Genomic DNA, 20,762 nt, shown 5'->3' with positions numbered 1-20,762 from the left:
ATATCAACACAGGCATTTGTATGGTTGAAATCAGCCGGTAACTTTAAATCAATGAGATGTTTGGTAGAAACAACTACTGGTCCCGATGTGAGTCAAGCCACCAGAAATCTGGCAGATGCTCAGCCTGCTGTCAAATATAGCTGCCCAGTCAGATGCAAAGATGCCCCCTCTCTCCTGTTTTGTTCATTTATCCTGACTACTGTGATTTCACAGTGAAAGTCCCTCAAGACTAAAAATAAACTCCTGTAATTTTGAGGATGTGCGCTGACTACTGTAATCATTAACTTATAGTTTAATAAGACAAAACAAACAAAGGAAAAAAAAAACAACATAAATTCACTTCTACGAAACCTTTAGGAACCTGTTTCCTTCTACTGCAGCACTGCCCTCATTTTCAGGTTGGCGTTTTTCTTTGACGTTAACATTTTTTTCTCTTCTCAGTGAAACTTCCTGCCTGGTGGGTTTTATGCAGCTTTCTAAAAACTCAACACTCCTACCTCTTTTTTCTTTTTCTCAATCTATCTCAGCATGACTGTAGTTTTCTTAGAAAAAAATCAGCATGCTACCAATCTTTTCTCCTTAGCTCAATCTTTTAACTAACTCTAAAATTTTGTCACTCAGTCATGACTGCAGTGCTTCTTTCTTTTCTTTCCTCGTATCCTTTTCTGTGGGTCAGTCTTCAGTTATTCCCTCCATTTTTACCTGACCTGTTAAACAGCTGTGCCCCCCCAGCTTCCATCAACCCTTCAGATTCATCTCATCTGCCTGCTCTCACCACAGAACGAGCAGCATTTTCGGTGGCAGTTTGCAGGCTGTTCTTGTAGCACGACCTCAGAGCTCTCCTTTCCTCCTCTCCGACTCCTTCATGTGCGATTGGCCCCACAGTGTGGATCACATCTGCAGGGACAGATGAGAAGAAACAGCTCATTACACAGAGGTGTAAAGCTGTGCTACAATATTTTATTATAAAACCAATGTTTCATACTTTTTTATATTATAAAAACTGCATTGACTAAAAAAAACTTTTTTCTTTAGCACGTTTCCCATCACTGCTCACCTTCTGTGCTAAAATGCACAAATACACATGGCTCTCCCATTAACTAAAGCTAAAAATGTTCAAATTTGTTCTGATTTGATCCCATCTTATCTATTCTTATCTATGAAAGCACACACTTGAACAAGTATTTACGTTTTGCTGGAATAATTCTGTTTACATGGCATATGGGAGCTAAAAATCCTTTTTATGTCATAAATACTATCAGCAAAAAATAAATAAATACTACCAAAGAAAACGCTGGATTTCTTTGGAAAGCTTAAAAAGATCCAAAAGGTGTCACACATAAGCTAAAATCCATTGTTTACTGTCACTCAACCCACACTTAGAGCACAATAACATTTATTCTTGTTAAAAACAAAAAAAGAAAAAGAAAAAAGAATAGTCTCCTATCATCTTTTCTTATGCTTTATTTCCTTTACCTTTTTGTAAATGGTCATGAGGTTAAAGCATCACAGAAATTTCTAAGCACTTAGGAAAAGATAACCCCAGAGCCCAAAATAATTTTAGAAATATTACTTTAACATCAAGGTTGGCTATGTTAAAAAGAAAAAGGAAAGAAAAAGGCACAAAAGTGTTTGATAGTGTTATTGGAGCCTGCTCACCCTCACCTCCCTGTCCTCATATTTATAACGATCATAGTTAGAAAGATGTGATGAAAATGGTCAGACATTACTTTGAAATTGGTGGTGGTAAGAACTACAGAATTACCTCTGTTCTGTCATAAAGGATGGTCCATTGTTTCCTATGCTAAAGAAGATAATACAGGAAACATTGGGCCTCCTTCTAGTGTTTGGAAAATTTGAACAGCTCTTGTCATGGCTGCTACTCACATACGTCTGAGTCATTTCACTATTAGAAACCTTCCTGAGCAAAAGCAGACTATTAGAGAGGACCCATAGTGTTTTTTCATATCACAAATTCTGCAGCTGTACTACATTCATAGGAATCTGTCCACAATAGCAGAGGGTCAAAAACAACAAAGGTGGCAATGAGCAACAGGCACGGTGCTCAACAGCCCACACAAAATAAACTGTACTGTGGAATTTCAATTTACAAGTCTTAGGTTAGGTGAAACAAAAACCTTCAATTTCCTAAGGTAACAGCAGGCAAAAAAGAAAAAAAAACAGACAACAAAAACAACAAAAAAAAGAAAAACAAATAGAAGCACTCAGAGAGTGCAGACTTCCACCAGGGCATTGTCAGGCGGTGATCTGGAGCATCCCCAACCAGGAGGCTGTTGCACAAAACTAAGATAAGGGATTAAGCCAGGATATGTTGGTCATCCTGGATCAACTTATCTATGATCCGGTCGCACAAAAGCAGGATAGGGGAAAGAGGGATATGTTGTGACATAAGTTCCCATGGAGATTTATTCTGTGGAGCTAGCCTGCTCCAGACCAGGCTAAGTTCCAGGATTTATTTAATCTCATCCCTCATTTCAGCAGTCACCACAAATGTAAACCAATATTTATTCTACTGCCGGCTACATATTAACACTCTCAACTAGACCTGCTTTCATTATTTAAAAACAAGATCATTAATTGCAATAATGTTTGATAAATGATTTAAATGTTTTTGCAATCATTATATATTTACACTTTCCTAGAGACTCTATATAAAATACACACCCCATATAAATACACAAAGAATAAAATGATGTTCCTTTATTAGATAAGGACAAAAAAAAGCAATTAAACCATGAGCTCTGCTCAAAATTAAAGTTACACAGTAATTCCCAAACTTTTTGAGCCACGAGACCCAGGATGGCATATATTGGTGTTCATGACTACATTCAGATATAAAAACAAATTGCTTTTTTTAAACAATGATCTGGCGATCGTCTCTCAGTTTGAGATAGAAAAGATAGAAAGCACATAATTAAATTCTACAACACAAGAATAAATGAACATTCACTAACGTCTATACCCCTCATGTCTGCACACAGAAATAAATGCAGGACAGATCCACAACCAATTAACAGACAAATAAATGGATGCAGTAGCATCCCTGCATGCAGTATACAGCACACATATCACGACAGGCCAAATCTATTTAAAATGTCATATTTAACTTAAATTTAAAACATGCATAATAACTAAAATAATGGCCACATTGTTGAGGACAGCAAACACCACCATGATGTCCCATGTCCTGCCTTGGCGGATCCTCAATTGCTGTTTAGTTTTGCAGACCATCTGAAATGATGAGATGTGGTATTAAACCAATCAATGCACATCACAAGCAATGTACAGTCATCATTAATAATAGCAAAAAGTATGTTCACCTGAACATTAATGCTCTGTAATGATTTCCTGTTCACAAAATCCCCCTAATGGGCACCTGAGTGGGATTCTACTTTGATGTGATGATTTATTCAAACTTATGTGCATTACTGTTTAATGGGTTTTTTTCTGTCCTACAAGTGATTTCTGGCAGAATTCTGGCACTTGCCAGGCCAAAATTGTAAAAAAGAATTTAAAATAAATAAATAAAGGTTAAATACTATGTAGGTGCAGTCCAGTGCACCAAAGACAATGGTGAAACCTGTAACACAAAGCAATGAGTCACCTAGTATGACTGTTAACACTTACATAATGTAATTTGTAATTTCTTTTACCTGCAGTCTTATAAAACTCTCTTTGATGAAGTCTTCTGTAGCCACGGAAGAAGATAAAGACATCTGATAGTGCTTTAATAGCTAGACACACACATTTACATAATTTCACCTGCAATTTCAAGGGATTCTTAATCAGAGCACAACTACATTTTCAGAGATGTTAATTAATAATTGTGGTGGTTTTAGTACAGTAGTGAGTGTGTAGTATTGAGTATGTATTTGTGGGCTACTTGCGCATTCAGGCGGTCTGCAGTGCTTTGCTACTCTTTCTCTCTTTTTAATAACTGTGGCAGTGTTTCCCTTTGGTCCTTGACTTCTTCATACCCTTCTCAGAGAATTTCCTGTTCTCGTTGTCACAGTAGATCAGTGATTATGTGATTGATCGCGAGGGTCTATTAAGGAAGCCGCGAGCGTGCACTTATCCAAGATAAGTTTCACCTGGCTTGATGAATCCGAGTCAGCTCATAGTGGATGGCTCTTTGTGCACCCAAGTAAGCCTGAACGCTCTTGTTTTGGATTGGATGAGCCCAGCTTAGTTATTTATCCTGGATGTCTAAATCCAACTTTTGTGCAACAGGCCCCAGGAAACAAAAACTAGCTACGTGTAAAGGCAAAAAAGACACGGTCAGTCTTTACTCCTCCTGTGTTGTCAGTTAGGAAGAGACATAACATGCAGTTTCAAATGTTGCACCACTCTGGAGTCAGAATAACCCTGGCAGCTGTGATCAAACATTTTGATACCTTTGATAAATGGGATCTTTGTACTAACAAACATAAAACAGGAGTCAAGAATCAAACCAGTGACTCAGGACCTCTACAACCATAATCAAGATTATTCCTGTTACAATATAAGGAGGTTTCTCCCCGTTTGTCACATTCAGCATAAACTGACTGATTTAGTTCTTAATGGAGTGTGGTCCTGTAATATGTGCCAGTGTAATTCAGCCACTTTGCTGTTCAGATTGAACTGTTGTAAAGACGTCCTGTCCTAATAGAATATTCACCACTAACAGAACAGTCTCTACATCTTGAAAACTGCAAAGCTGCATAGTGTTCCTGTGGTACATTGAGGCATGCAGGCAATGTTTTTAATATCTCAGGATTTTATGGTTCTAATGTAACAGACTGACAGAAAAACATTCAAACTGAACTGAATGAATAAAAGGGGAGTGATTTCTTTGTGTGATTTACTGGTTTGTATGATTTGGATTATGTAACATTTTTAAAAATTGCTATCCAACTTTTATAACACCTGAACAACCAAAATCCAGAAGATTGCCAGTCTCACAGGTGACAAAGTTCAGAAAAATATGTTTTTGTATAGAAGTACAGTGACATAAGTCGCAAGAACATCTCTCATTTCTCATCTCTCAATCACGAACAAAGTCTTTTTTACGACAAACCATTCTACCAGCATGTCAAATTTCCCATTATCTATAAGTGAGTCAGTCTCAGTCTCCTCATTTCCAGAAAAAAAGAAGACACTTGTAAAAACAAGGCCTTCACATCTATGCTGGAGGTTAGCTTCCCTTGTAAGCATATTAAGTGAAAGGCTGCTAATCTTCTTCATATTTCGGATGATTATGGTTCTAATGCAACAGACTGATCTGGGTCATCAAAAAACATATTCAAATTGAACTAACTGACTGAATAAAAGGTGAATGAATTGAAGTATATTCAGCAAAAGATGGGGCTGCTGAGTGAACATTGTTGGAAAACCTCACAAAGAAAAGCTGAGTGAGGAACAGAGAGGCCTCCATTGAGATGTGGTTCAACCAGCCTCAACAGTTGTATACAGACATCACAACACATTCTGATGAGACGCAGCATGTGGCTCTCAGTGTGAATCCCATCGCTGTCATAAAATCTGGCTGGACCACTTCTTATAAAACACACACAAAAAAGAAAAGAAATTCACATGCTGACACACTTTTTTTGTTGCCTCTGAATTGACGTTTTTACGTTATAGGGAAAAACAATGATGGTTTTAACCATAGATCAACTCCATAAGGGTTTTCTTTTTGTCAAGTCTAAAATAAACATCTTATTTCTAGACTGTCCATATCTGATCTGTTTTACACTTCTTTTTTGGGAAATAAGGGACAACGCGCTCAGTCAGTCTAAGATAAATTATAAAATTCTGTGCGATATAACAGCAGAAACTGGCTTCTCAGATTTTGTTTTTCTCCAAAAACTTTATGGTGCAATAAACAGACAAGGGGAAAGAGCTTGTATCATTTGGATGTCAATATTGTTTGACTATGGTATTAAATATACAATGTCTATTTGAGACAAACCAGTGTAAAACAGAGGTTTACATGGGGATGTTAAAATGCGCTGCTGTTAACTCTCAGTTACAGCTTGACTTTGACAGAAACTAGATAGCTTGATTTTTTTCTCTGCAGGTCTTTGTTTTAGTCTCCTTGTCATGGCACAGATTACATTTCTAAAAACACTTCTCTGTTCATCAATATTTTTTTCATGACAATACACCATTCATTAAAAAACAGCTTATATGTAAGTCTACACATTGCCCATTTTTAATATGCACATTATCTATCAATATGCAAATCAGCCTATTCTTTATCTCACCACCTCCCAGGCTGCAGTCGCCTCAACTGTGTTAAAACTCTCTTCACTCTCTGACTTCAGTTATATGGCTTATCTGTGATATTATGATAATTTTTCAATATCATAATAGATCTGACAATATCATCAGCTCTGACAAGTCCCACCTTGCAGGTTTCCATTTGTTTGATATAAAGGTGGAGATGCTCGGCCACAGTGTCGACTACTTTTTTCTTTTTACTAATGATGCATATTCTGTTAGAGAAAATATGCTGTGGTGCTAAAGTTTATAACCTTAAAATGATTTAAAGGAGTGTTTAAAAACCACAGAGAAATTATATAAACCTGAATTTTCCTTTCTTCTGGGAAGTGTATCTTGTACTCTACTGAGCTGCTCTGTAGTTTGCTAGATTTACCTTACACCTATATTAAAAGATTTCAAACTTCTATTTAGGTCACATACTGTACCCCCAATAATTACATAACAGAAACAATTTGTACTCCATCCTTTGCAGTCTGGCAATGCTGTGTAAAAAGATACTTAAATGTTCCTTGAGATCCAAATGGGTTCAATTGTTCTATTAAAAGATCGATATCTGAACTCAGCAGTTTGGAGTAAATGTGCTTTATGAACACAGGGGGCACAAAGTAAATAGGAGCATGTTGACTAAGTAATTCCCAGTTGATGGGAATACTTCTCCTTCTGGCCGTCGTGCTGAGGAAGCGATAGCTTTACATAGCAGAAGTATGAGCCACTGAAGTTGCTGATGAAGAGGAGACAGGTGCTGCTGGGGCAAAACACACTTCTGCCTTTGAGCTGTTTGCCAATGGCAGGTGAAATCCAAGTACAGAGAAAGAGAGAGCGAGTTGCTATGGCAACATTTATCACTGACTGCCGATCTGCACCCATCTAGGCCCCCCTTTTGTTTAAGGTTGATAACAGTGGTTTTGCACTTTGTTTTATTCAAACTAATGTACATATTGTAAACATGCCAGCAAAATCAATAAATATAGTGATGATGTAAGTAATCATAAATAAATGTTACAGTGAACAGCTACATAAAAGGTCAGAGACCTGAACTATGAAACAGGATTAGTGACTTAGTGAGGTACCTCCAGATCCAGCTCTGTGATTTGATCACACGGTTTGGCTTCCACCGAGCGTCTTCATAAGATCAGCAGAGGGGAATGCTTATGTAGCCTAAAAACATAGGTCATATTGAACTCATTTGACTTCTTAGTCAAATGAGTTCAATATGACCTTGGCTCACCCTTTGCAGCCTAAACAGCTTCAACTCTTTTGGGAAGGTTTTCCATAAGGTTTAGGAGTGTGTTTATAGGAATTTTTGACCATTCCTCCAGAAGCGCATCTGTAAGATCAGACACTGATGTTGGACGAGAAGGCCTGGCTCTCAGCCTCCACTCTAATTCATCCCAAAGGTGTTCAGTCAGGTTGAGGTCAGGACTCTGTGCAGGCCAATCAAGCTGATCCACACCAAACTCGCTCATCCATGTCTTTATGGACCTTGCTGTGTGCACTGATGCAACCATGTTGGAACATGAAAGGAACATTCCCAAACTTTTTTTCACAAAGTTGGGAGCATGGAATTGTCCAAAATCTCTTTGTATGTTGAAGCATTCAGAGTTCCTTTCACTGGAACTAAGGGGCCAAGCCCAGCTCCTGAAAAACAACCCCAAACCATAATCCCCCTCCACCAAGTAAGACACGTACCGTTCTCCTTGCAACCGCCATTCCCAGACACTTCCACCAGATCACCCAGATCACCAGATAGTAAAGCGCGATTTGTCACTCCTGAGAGCAACCCATTCCTTCACAAATGTTTGTAGAAACAGTCTGCACGCCTCGATGCTCAATTTTTATACACCTGTGGCCATGGAAGTGATTAGAACACCTGATTTCAATTATTTTGATGGGTGAGTGAATACTTTTGGCTATATATATATATATATATATATATATATATATATTAGTTATTCTGTTTTTGTTGATCTGTTTAACTTTTTATGTTGTTGCATTATACAGCTGTCCTTTTTCCAGAGCCAAAGACAAATTTCCATTTCGAGAATATCTCACCAAATATCATTAAATGATGTCTGCACTTCAGATCCATATCCAACTTCTAAATTCCCTTAAAATCAGTTAAAATCACTGGATAAGCAAAAGTCTTTTTATGAAGAATGCTCTAAACCTGAACAAAGTGAGCTTACTGACTGGTTTGAACAGCTTTTCTATTTGTTGTTTATCGGGAGCGAAGAGACTTTAAAACAGACAGTTTTGCATCTAACAGAATAAAACAGACCCGTTTCACATTCCTGAAGAATACACCTGAAACGCATACATCAGATTTATTCATTATTTAATTATGTATGTTTGCTGGTTTATAAATCTATGTAGTGGAAACTGTTTTCTTTCTCTGTCAGCTGTCTTTCCTGCTTTGATTGCATCAGCAGTGCACTTAGGTTGTGTTTTTAATAGGGCTGTCAAATGATTCAAATTTTTAATTAGATTAATCACAGCATACAAATTATTATTAGTAAACATGATTAATCACCATTCACGACTATGCCTGAAATATGCCCATTATTATTGTATTGCATCAACTGAAAGAGCAAGCCAATGCTCACGTGGGTTTTTCTTCATATTTTTACATTTGTTGATCACTTTAGTAGTAATAATCAAATCCATATTACATAAAATCAAGACCTTAAATATATATATATATATATATATATATAATTTGTGTCTCCCTTTTCCTGGTCAGTGCCCCTGCCTGGCCCTCCAATATAACTCTAGACACGCCCCTGCATATCTGAATTATACATCCATCTAACTTCATAGATGTGTGCATGGCTCTTATTACTAGTAGATTAACGATAAACAAACAGAACAAGAGAGAATTGTGAAAGAAAAGCCGATCAGCCGTCGGCACCGCAGACACAGAGACGACCAGAACAGTGACATCTGTGCAACTCAACTAAAAAGTTTTTTTTTAAATGTGTGTGAAGTGCAGGTGTTGAACCCTCTAACCAGGAATAAGTGTGAGTGTTAAAACACCCACGTCCCCCACGGTGTGACCCACCATCCATAGAACCAGTCATCATTATTCACCTTGCTTGTAGACACCTGCATGTCTCGCTGTCATAAATGACAGATGCTGCGCATGCGTTAAAAATGTTAACACAATTAATTACATAAATTAGTTACTGCTGTTAACACGCTATTTTTTTTTAATAACAATTTTTTCTCCTGTGGAAGCAGAATATAACCCACATATAAGTATGTATAAATAATCTGCAGCATTTACTATTTCTAAAATATCCCTAAGTGCTTTTTTCCATGACATTTTTCTTTTCTTTATAAATGTTTGCATGAAGATCAGATATTTGGGTGGTGTTTTAGATTTTCATTTAAGTCTGCTCAGCTGTACATGTATACAATCATTCCTTTACACTTCTCATATTGTGTAACAGTTTGGGGTCAGACAAGTTTGGTAGCAGAGACGTTTTTATACAAACAAGCTTTGAAAGTTTAAGATAAAAAAAAAAATAAAATAAATGGCATCACTGTAATGTAGTGAAGAATATAGTTGAAATTTAATAATTTTCTTTTTTTTTTTTATTTCTAAAATGGACTTTTAAATGTATTATTGGCCATGCTGCAGAGCTTGTTAGTTGAATAATTTTGAATTTCTGAAAAAAAAAGCCAAAAGAAGAGGTGGGTCTTCACCTCTGATTGGCTCTCATCCACAGCTGTACACCTTGAGTGTTGCTCTGAAATCAGCAGCGGTGCATATTAGACATGTGGTACGACAAAGAATGACAGAGATGAGAATTGCGGAAGCTGGAATCGATTGTAAAACTTGGAATATGGTGGAATGTGCTTGTATGTGGTGTTATGCTCACTAATCTTAGAGTTTTTCACCATGCCTGAGCAACATGAAGCAGAAAAGCTGGATGAGAGTTGAATGTGTTTTGACCGCTGCAGCTCCCGTCTGCATGCCATCACCTGCACTGACCCCGTGTTGCCAAGTCCACCTTTTTCTAATGACTTTGGTCTTGTTTTCTGTAAAGTCTCTTGGAATGAGAAGGAATGAGAAGTGTGGAAAACAACATTTTAAAAGTTATTTCTATTTCTACTGGTTTTAACTTTTTTTTTTGTGAACATGTCTTTAAGATCATCTCACATTGGTTCACCTCAGTTGTGTTTGCTTGTATGCCTGTAACATATATCATGAAGCAAGCTCATTTGTTTAGATTCACATCTGACCGCCTATTTACATATAAGTTATGATATGTATTTATTCTCATACATTTTACATAACTTAACTTTTGTTTTCATTTACTGAAATCAGTTTATGTGTAACATCAGGATTCTCTTGTGGACTTCTCTGTGGGTGTGTTTGTAAAAGGCTGCCGGTTAAAAATAATTCAGCATTCAGTGAGCTGTAGCTTGATCAGTTTGTGTATTTTTCATTTTTTGCATATGATTCTCTGAACAGATTAAGATTTTTTATACATACTGGTGATATCAGCCTGGGTTTAGATAATTGTTTCACATGTTATTATCATTTTAGACAGCAGTAACTTCTTGTCTGTCCAGGGTGTACCCTGCCTCTTAAGTCCTGATCCCTCCCGTGCCCCTGCATTGGAATAGGTGGGTATAGAAAATGAATGGAAACAGCTTTGTAGTAAAATTACATATAATGTAGAATTTGCTTTGTGTCATGAACAAAGTTTTGTTTAAAATTCTCTTAATTACCTGTTTGTAATATACAGAAAAGCATCAAGAAGAAATATTAAGAAAGTAGCTGTAGCTCAGGAGGAAGAGCACCATCCGGAAAGTTGGAGGTCAAAATTTGACTGGAACAGCGTTATATAAGAACAGTCCATTTACCATTTACATTCTGCTGTTATGAGAAAAGTTTAATTCTATGATCAGATCATGGACCCTTGTTTGCTGATAATAAGTATAAAGATGTATCATGTATGTATCATGTCTGTGTTCTCAGAACTGATCAAAGTATTGATCTGACTTTTAAAAGGTCCAAGCAAAGAACTAATTTGTACAGAGGAAAAAAAGCCTAATCTCAGAGGTCAGTTTCCCAATGCAAAACATTATGAGTCTAATGATTAATAAAATTAAGATGGACATTAAAATAGCGCTCTGTCTCACATACAGAGCCTGAGACTGCAGAGCACAGAAGAGGCCCTGAAGCAGCTATTTAATCCAACCCTCTGTGGACTGGAGGCCATTAGGCAGAAAGATTCGACACAGTGTTGGGGACTTTCTGAAATTTGATCTTGTGATCTTATTTCAGAATCACACATTAATAACTGAAGCATGAAATATGCTCCTCCGGCCTTTTCTCCAATACTCTCTACAAGCTTATTTGTTGTTAGAAATTGTTGTAGTTGTATGTATTGACGAGGATATTCTGCCAGCTAACCACAATCAATGGAGGACATCTGGTTAGTGATGTAGGACCTGCTCATTACAGAGCGGCTGTGGAACAGAGCTCAGTCTGACCAAAACTACTGCAAGTTGTTTTTTGCTTGTTTGGGTTATTTTCCTTTCTAATAACTAAGCATTTGAGAAATAAACTCTTGGGAAATATGTTTAAGCGGACTTAAATCACAACCTCAATCTAAAACCCCTCTGTTAAATCCTCTTTGGAAAAGCATTAGAACTCTAGCCACTGCTCAGAATCTGTCCACCTGAAGCTGGAAAGCCACCATTCATTACTAGTCAATATGCAATTTTACTGAATTAAAATAGACTACTGTATAAAAGAACCCACTTACTGCTGGTGATTGTCTATCCGGTAATTCACAGAAGCTGAATTCCTGGAAAACTCCTGTGACTGAAATTGAGAAGTAGAATACTTACTACTGAGACTCAAAACATTTTCACCAGATTGAACTCTTCTGATTTAGTTCTCTTTTTCCTTTTCATACTGTTGTATGAATATTTAAAAGTGCCTTGCTGTGATCTTGAATGGTAAAAAATTAGAAAAGATTTTTGTAGTTCATGCTCAAAGAGTTTAGTACAGTTACGCTTGTCCAAAAGTTTTATCACCTTCAACTTCTAGATGTTGCCTATTGAGTTCTTCATGAAAAGAAAAAAAAAATGATGAAGAGATTTTCCACATCAACAGACTGAGAAATTTTCCGACCTAGCCTGTGAGGGTTGTCCCACTTTTTAGACAAAAAAAGTTGCTGTAATTGACTTTTGTCCATTTTGGTGCACTAAAAACAACTTGTTAAAGAAATTAAATTAACATAATATCTCTAACACAGGTCTCATTAGAAATATGTTAGAACACATTTGCCTATTAAGAAAACCAGTGAATACCAAGCAGCACATCTGATTTGTATCTGACTCACATTTAAACTCCCTGAGGCCTTGTTTTGGTCTCGACCACCTCTTCATGAAAATCTCATCAATTAGTCACTCACTAGCAATTATTTCCAGGTCAAATGACTGCATGTGTCTCCAATCAACAGTTAAAAAAAAACACTTGCACGAACATGCTTATTTTCTCCCTTTTTTCCAGTGCAATGCTGCTATCATCAATAGCTATGACAGAGACAATGAAAACCTGTTGTATAGAGCTGAAGTAAACAGAGTAAAAAGTTATATGATTGTCCCATTACTTCACACTATTCACATCATGTTTTGTAGCACCTTCTTTACACAAAACATGTTGCAAGACAACCCCCCCCCCCCCCCCCCCCCCCCCCCCCACAAAAACAGAGTTAAAGAGTGAAGCCGGTAAAAGTGCAAAATGACAAACAATGGGTCAAAAAATGCTTACACAACCTCTGCTACACTACAATATGTATGTACACTGCAGTATATGAAGTTGTTTTTGTCTTTTTACAAGAATGGTTGTTAACTAGCTGAGACCTAAGATGTCTTTCCAAAAAGCTATCCAAAATTTCAACGGTGTCAAAAATGACCTCCTGAAACTTAAAACCATGGCAGGATTTTGAAAACTGGAAATTAATGGAGGATAACATAATTAAAACTTGACGACAATGAAATCAAGTACAAAATTCTCAGATTACACTCGGAAGGGAGAAGCATGCAACGTGTGCTCATGTGGCTTCAGGTTTTTATGGGTCGACATAATCATGGGATGCTTCCCTTCTTGTACCCTTTGGTTTTGAGATGCTGCAGACCACACCCTTCCTCCAATCATTAAACAGAAGATGGGGGCAATTATTGCCATGGCAACAATTACTGCCATGGCATCATTTGAGAAACTACATGCTCTGTTGCCTCTGTGTTCGCCTAAAACCAGGAGTGCAGATAAAAGTCTGAAGTGCTTTTTTAGAGTTAAAGAAACATGTCTGAACAACATGACAGCACATCAAACTTCTCAATGATGAAGAACAGTGAAGTCCCAAAGAAATCACTTAGTTTCTGTATATAAACCCACAAAGAAAGAATACTAAGTGTTCCAGTCAAAGCCTGTTTATATATTGATATTTCTATTAGACATCAAACTCCTATAGCCCAGGTTATCAAATGTTTATGCTACATAACGTCCTTCATACCGCATGAACCATGAGGTAGATATCCTGTGGATTGACAGCAGAGAGCTTTAATGGTGGCTTCTTAAGCTCAGTGCTACAAAAAGTCTCCTCCAATTCCATTTTGTAGACTCTTTTAATGAAACACCGTGGCTGTTGTTAAACAACAAGGCTGTTGGTGTTAATGTCTGAAGAGCTTATGTTAGCGACAAATCATTACTACAGCTTGTCAGCAGCAACGATCCCCTGAAAGGCGCCATGGTGCTAATTTAGACAAACATCTTTAATCTGTAATGGGAAGCTCTTTCTTGATGACCCTGATGACTCCGACCCATCTCTCCTCTCAATCCACAGTCCAAATGTCAGCTCAGGGTCCAGGCTGATGTTCACTCCATGTTAATCCTCTACCAGACTCTGCTAGCACTCTTTTCAATAAACACCTGCCGTAAAGGGGCACATCATCAACAACGTGTTCTCAATCAGATCACAATGTGCCCTGTATATTGCAAAAATTTACACTTTAACTATGTTAAAAATTTATTTGATTCACATATTAAAAGGAAGTGTTTGAACTGCTGAGAGGAATATAGCACATTAGCGGTAATCAAAGATATCTGTCAATACTACATGACATTACTAACTGTAAGGCTCATTTTTTGTGTTAGTTATGATTCTAGTAGTTCTGCAAATGATGGAGATTATTTTCTGTCAGGAAAATACACTGCAATGATTTATTTTATGAAAAGTTAAAAAGTGTATGAGTTTGTTCATTTGCTTCCTTCAGCAGTTACCTGCCTCCATCTAACCCTCTCTCATGACCTCCTTCACTACCTCCATAAATCTCCTCTTTGATTTTCCTCTGTCTACTGTGTGGTAGTTCAAACTTCAGCATCCTTCTACAGACATACAATCCCTCCTCTGTACATGCCCAAATCACTTAGTCTGACTTTGTCTCCAAAATATCTAACGTGTTGTTCCTCAAGATAAAACAGTTTGCTAAATTACAGATTTAAGAGAAAACTAAATAGCTGTCAATTCTTTGAAAGCTTACTGTCTATTTATAAAAGGATAACAAGGCATGACGGGTTATGAGACATCAAAAAAAAATGCTCTGGTACAAATAATTTCTCAGCTCGTTATAGACAAAAAAAGAAAAGAAAATACAATAGAAAAAAAAAAAAATTACATCCTCCTTGTTTTAGCTTCTTTTCACTGGCTCCCTGAATGTGTTACAATTGATTTTAAGATTACTTATTGATCACTGGCCTACTCTGCTCAAAGCTGAAAACTGAAGGGGACAAAGTGGCTACATTCAAATCTCTGAGGCAAAGACCTGCCCTTGAAATCACACACAAACACACACACACACACACACACACACACACACACACACACACACACACACACACACACATATATATATATATATATATAGCTGTATGTTGTATGCTATTTTTGTAAAACACTAAAGCATTTAGGAGATAAATTCAGACAAATAAATACTAGTTTCAAACTGCTAATTTAAGAGCTTCCCAAGAGCAGACAATACGATGAATCACTACAGTGATTCATCTCTTGGTAGGCAGTTTATAGTGTACAAAAATGCTGTGGATGACTCTTACCAGCAGAAAGCAATCTGAACATCCAAATGAACTGAAAAACACAGAAGTTCAAACACTAACACATACACATTTAATTCCCATGGTCAACACTGCAGTCATGCATAAAGAAGAGGAGAAACAAATGTGCACAAAGAAATGTCATAATCCAACAATTTGGAGTTGTGTAAGCTGCCATATTTGTGTTTGCTCTTCACTCAGTCTGCATTACTCCAGGAGTCAAGTAGGAAAGAGTAAGTGAGTGCTGAGGAATTGTTTAGTAGTTTCAATGCATCAACAGTGACCAGGTTCACAACTCAGCTCAGTGTGTGTGTGTGTGTGTATTGTGTTGGTTCAGTTCAACAGTAGGTCACTTGCTGGTCATTCATCTGCATGTCATTTGCTAAATGTCAATCCAAAAAATTGTTCTCAAATCCATTTTTACAAACACACACATGCACGCACGCACACACTTGCTTACAAAACCTGCTCCAGCTGAGACAGAGTCTGTAATTGCCATGGTGATTTTTCCTCATTGCAAAACCAATCATCTGTTTTATTCATCCACAACTTCTTCTCTCCTCCAACCATTCTTCTGTTGTCCTTTTTTGTCACCCTCCTCCCCTCTGCTTTCACCATTACCTCATCCAGTCATCCTACCATCTTCTCCTCCTCAGTTCCCTATTTTTTCTTGCCCTTAAATCTATCCTGCATCCCTCCCTTTCCTCTTTTTCTCTCCAATTTTCTCACCTTTGTCTCTTTCATCCTTCTATTATCATCTTAACCCCTTAACCACTACATCCTTGTTTCTTCTTTCCCCTCTCAATTAAAAATTCTCCTCAACCCCCTTTTCCATCACTCCTCCTCTCCCTCCCTCTTTCGCTCTCCCTCCGTCACCTGAGGTAGACAGTTCTGTCAGGAGTCGGCCTTATTTACTGCCTCTCTTCGCTCCTGTTTACATTATCGATCGGCAGGGTTGCTTTAGTTCCACCATACATCAACATCCCCCGCCTCCTTGTCCTCCTCTTCCTCCTTTTCCCCACCCAGTATTATAGCTATTGGCTCACATTACCCTGAAACACAGACACAGAGTGGGAAAGAGGAGGGTGGAAAGCTAGCGGACCATGTTAGGATGTTTGAGGGATTTATGCTTGAAGGAGAAAGTGTGTAGGATAGTATGTAGGAGCATGTGAGGAACAGTGTTAAATGGATGCATCTTCTAAAAGTGGGTGTGATTGACAGTAAATGTGTGTGTGTGTGTTGTGTATTTGATATGCTGAAAACATACACAGCTGACACATGTGACTGCACAGACATTATTTAGCTTCTCTTACAGGTGAGGGATTCTGCATCCACTTTCTGTCAATCTAAAACTAACATGCTGAACGCTTACGTAGCTAAAAATATGTAGACAGTCAAACATTAGAAAAAGTGTAAATTCTAATGCTGCTGTGTCATTCACCTGGAACTATTTTTCAGATAACTGTGGGTCTTAGCTGCAGATGTACTCAGTTCAGCCTCAGTGGCAGGCTGCACTGCGCTGTCATGTTCAAAGCTCATGTCTAACAAGAGTACTCAGAAAAATGTCACATTCTGGAAGTAATAACATAAATGTTTGAAGGATAGCTGCCTGGAGGAAAGTGCAGGTTCTTTTCAGAAAAGTAGGAAATCATGCTAGGGTAGGTAGACCCATGTAGACCAATCAAATGACACACATCAGAACAGGTTTGAACAAACTAATGTACTTTAATATTTTTTCAGTCCTCTGTTTCGTGATTAATGAGGAGAAAATTACAGACTGGCTCCTTCATGCTGATTTTGCACAAACACTTTTACTGTGTACCTAACAGCAACTATCACTGGAAAAGATGCACATAGAGCAAAACACTGCAAGTGTGTAATGGGAAGGTTTTGCTGTCTTGCTAAAGGTTGAAATTTTTCCTAGTTGTTGTTACATCAACATGAAAACTGAGTAATGTGTCAGCACATGATACAAAAAAAGAAATGTGCATATTCTGAGAAGGAATATGAGCTAGTAATATGAATTAATAGTTGTTATTATTAATTGTTACTGGCACATTGTGTCTTTGTTTCTGGGTCTATTGTTATACACATGTGCTGTTCTTTTACTTTTAGAATGAAAAAGTGTTTCTAAAAAGCCCAAACAGCTTGATTACATCTTTGCTTTGTGAGATGACTCTAAGCAAATGTCTTATAATACGTGATAATAAAACTACAGTCAGGTGATAGGAATGTCTGTACATGCAAAAACCATCTTAGTCTGGCCTCTCTGACTTTGTCTCCAAAACATACAACATTAATACTTAAGCTCAAAATCAGCGTTTAGGCTGACTGGGTTGTGACTAACTTTATATACATAAAGTCACAACCCAGCCAACTTCATAAAGCACAGCATGATATTAATGAAGTAGTTCTAATTCTAGTATAAAGTATTTATCAGTAAAGAAACAACAAGCCAAGGCAGTCAGATAAATATAGTGGGTGAAAATGGTTTCTTTTGAATTGCATTGGCTAGAACTTAAAATAAAAGCACTTAAGCACAATATTTAATTCATGTGGCATGCAAAACTATCACTAATCTTTTCCTTTAATTTAGAACGTGCAGCGCTCCTTTCCTCACAGAGAGCTGATGTCCTTTTTGGTTTTATCTTGTTTTCCACTTGAGGGTCCCGAAGTGCTTATCAGATCAATCTGAATACGACACTAAGAAGCTTCTTTCATCAGTGTGTAAAAACACAAATCAGCCTGACCTAATTATAACACAAAAGCTTGTTTCTAACAGGCAGCACCAAGACACTTTTATGAAACATACTGCTTTTCTTGTTTTATTAAGGCCCTGCTCTACCGGATTATCTTTTAATTAAACAATAATAAACAGGCCCAACAACATGAGTAAAGGAAGAAGCACAGGCAGGTGGACAAGGAAGAAAAAGCAAATAACTAAGGAGGAAAAAAACGAAATAAATTTTGCATGTGTTTTGCAAATTCAGCCTGCACAGAGGGAGGGTGATATTGTGTAAGGGGTTGTGTGCAGTGCATTTGATGTTTGTGTTGGTGTGTGTGTGTCTCCTCTCTTTCATAAGTGGGCGTTGAACTGACATAAGCTTTAAGACAACGTGACAGAATGCCATCCGGTGACACCCGCTTTACTTTTTGTCTGCCATTCCAGCTTTTTTCCATCTTATTGTCATCACTTCTCTCTCTGGCTCTGTCTGCCCCTGCATCTCCTCCTCCTCATCCTAAGGGCCCCCACTATTCTTACCTGGGAGGCTGCGAGTCACTGCTCCTGCTTTTCATACTCAATGGCCAACCCCTTCTTCTTCCTCCTCCTCCACTCTCTCTTCTCATACCTCCATCTGTCCCCTGCCTTTCTTTATCTGTCTTTAAAGCAGGAGGCAGGAAAAAGACTAGCTGGTCCTTTGTGAGCTCAGCCTCAGTTTGTGCTCAGCCAAGCAGACACAGCTCTTAAATCCAGGGCCAGGCTTTGGCACAAAAGGAAGGCTTGAATCTTGTAGAGGCCCCTGTGGTTCTCCATATCTCTTTGCACCTTTCTATGAGGAATATAGAGAGGGAGTTATTCTAAATAGTAGGACAAAAGTGGACGGAAGAGGGTGGGACAAAATGCATATGCTTAAAGGAGCGGACATAATTTTCTTCATCAGAGATCAGCAGCAAAGACATTCTTTACTTGTTCTCACTCCCACTCTTCAACTCCATTTCCCTGAGCCAAGCAACACTGGAGTTTTTTTTTTTTAATCCCATTTTTTCCTTCAAGGCAAATGAATTAACTGAATGAATTAACACCAGGGCTGCTGCTGCTGTGATCATCATCACCACGCTCCTCCTCATCAGCAGCAGCAGTTATGATGAAGCTTTTTAACACCTATAAGGATCGCACTGCTGATGTTGAAGCAGGAAGGAGCAAAGATGTTCACAACCTTGTCAAAATAAAAAAAAGAGAGAGGAGAAAAAAAATACTCAACTAGCAAAGTATCACAGTCTGAGTGCTACAGTCTTTAGCCCAGAGCCTTGTCAAGTCTCTTGGCACTACTAAAGAAACCTTGCTGCTGATGATGAACAGTGGAGGAGGGGAGAGGAGGTGAGATGGGGAGGAAAAGGAGAGGCGGGAAGACGACTGGAGTGAGATACAGGGGAGAAAGAAGAGACAAATTTAGGAGTGAGGAAGAGAGGAAAAGAGGGAGGGAGTGAAAAGATATATAGGTGAGGAAGAAGATGAAAAGAACAAGGGCAAACAAGGTGTTTAAGCTGTTGAACATGATAGGCAGAATCACTTTGTCTTCAAAGACATTGATGCAGACAAGAAAGAGCGACAGGGTGACAGGCAAAGAGAAGAGATGGAGGTCTTGGAAGAGATGAAGACGGGGAGTCCAGGAGAGCTGCAGTGAGGATTTTAATTAGTGGTAATTGGCCACCAAGGGAACAGAAACTGGGAGATGGAAGGCATTGAGGGAAAAGAGAGAGAGAAGCATAACAGGCAGTTTTTGACAGAGTGATATCTCTGTTGATTTGTGCCTCTCCATTTCCTGCAGCACTTTTTCTTTGGGCCTTTCCAGTTCCATTCTCTCTTCCCTCCATCTTTTTACACTTCCAACTTTGTGAGTCACACTTTCCCCAGTATATTTCACTTTCTCTAAATGAAAGACAATGCATGCACATTGTATAGTATTTGACAGATAAGACAACAAAGTAATGTGTCAAATACTGTAACAGTGAAAAGCTTTGTTTACTGAGGATTGAAGACGATAAGTGTACATATCAGCTTCAGTTACCCTGTACCAGCTAAAGCAGTGGTTGCTAATCTTTTTTCCTCGGGGACCCCTTCATGCATATTTTAAAATGCCATGGACCCCCTGCTCCACCCTGTGCTAAAACCATGTTGGTTTTAGGCTTTAAAGAGTGATATTATGTATTCTGGTTGAGTCCTGTCCTTTGATAAAGCCAAAGTTAAATGAACAACATACAGCCTTACTTTGTTTCCTTAAAATAGGGACAATTTGTGGACATCAGTCACAATGACTCTAATGTTCAAAGGCTCAGGGACCCCCTGTGCTCTTTGGGGGGCCCCTTGGGGATCCCAGACCCCAGATTGGGAACCACTGAGCTAAAGTGTACTCTTTCAGAATTAAAAGGGTTGTAAGTTTCCCCCCAATTTTATATTATAATTTATTCGTAAAGGGGACATGTTTTAAATGTTTTAGGAAGTAAATGTTACTGTCATGTGTGCAAGAATCAATTTCTAGCTTCTACTCACATCATTTAGTGTAATTTTGATTTGGCTACTATGTGCCGGTTGGTCCTTTCATCTGTAGTAGGAATCCAAACA

General features: G+C 38.1%; 1 protein-coding gene across 1 annotated transcript in view; it reads right to left on the bottom strand.

Annotated features, from left to right (window-relative positions):
• Nucleotides 1–20,762, bottom strand: part of macrod1 (mono-ADP ribosylhydrolase 1) — a 134,094-nt gene that overhangs the window by 15,911 nt on the left and 97,421 nt on the right. Inside the window, exon 6 of the mRNA XM_041989981.1 lies at nt 776–897. Coding sequence (XP_041845915.1) covers nt 776–897 — 122 coding nt within the window. The remainder of the gene's footprint in view (nt 1–775; nt 898–20,762) is intronic.

Source organism: Melanotaenia boesemani, chromosome 7, assembly GCF_017639745.1.
Source record: "Melanotaenia boesemani isolate fMelBoe1 chromosome 7, fMelBoe1.pri, whole genome shotgun sequence".
Taxonomy (NCBI): Eukaryota; Metazoa; Chordata; class Actinopteri; order Atheriniformes; family Melanotaeniidae; genus Melanotaenia; species Melanotaenia boesemani.
This window is presented reverse-complemented; position numbering and strand designations above follow the sequence as displayed.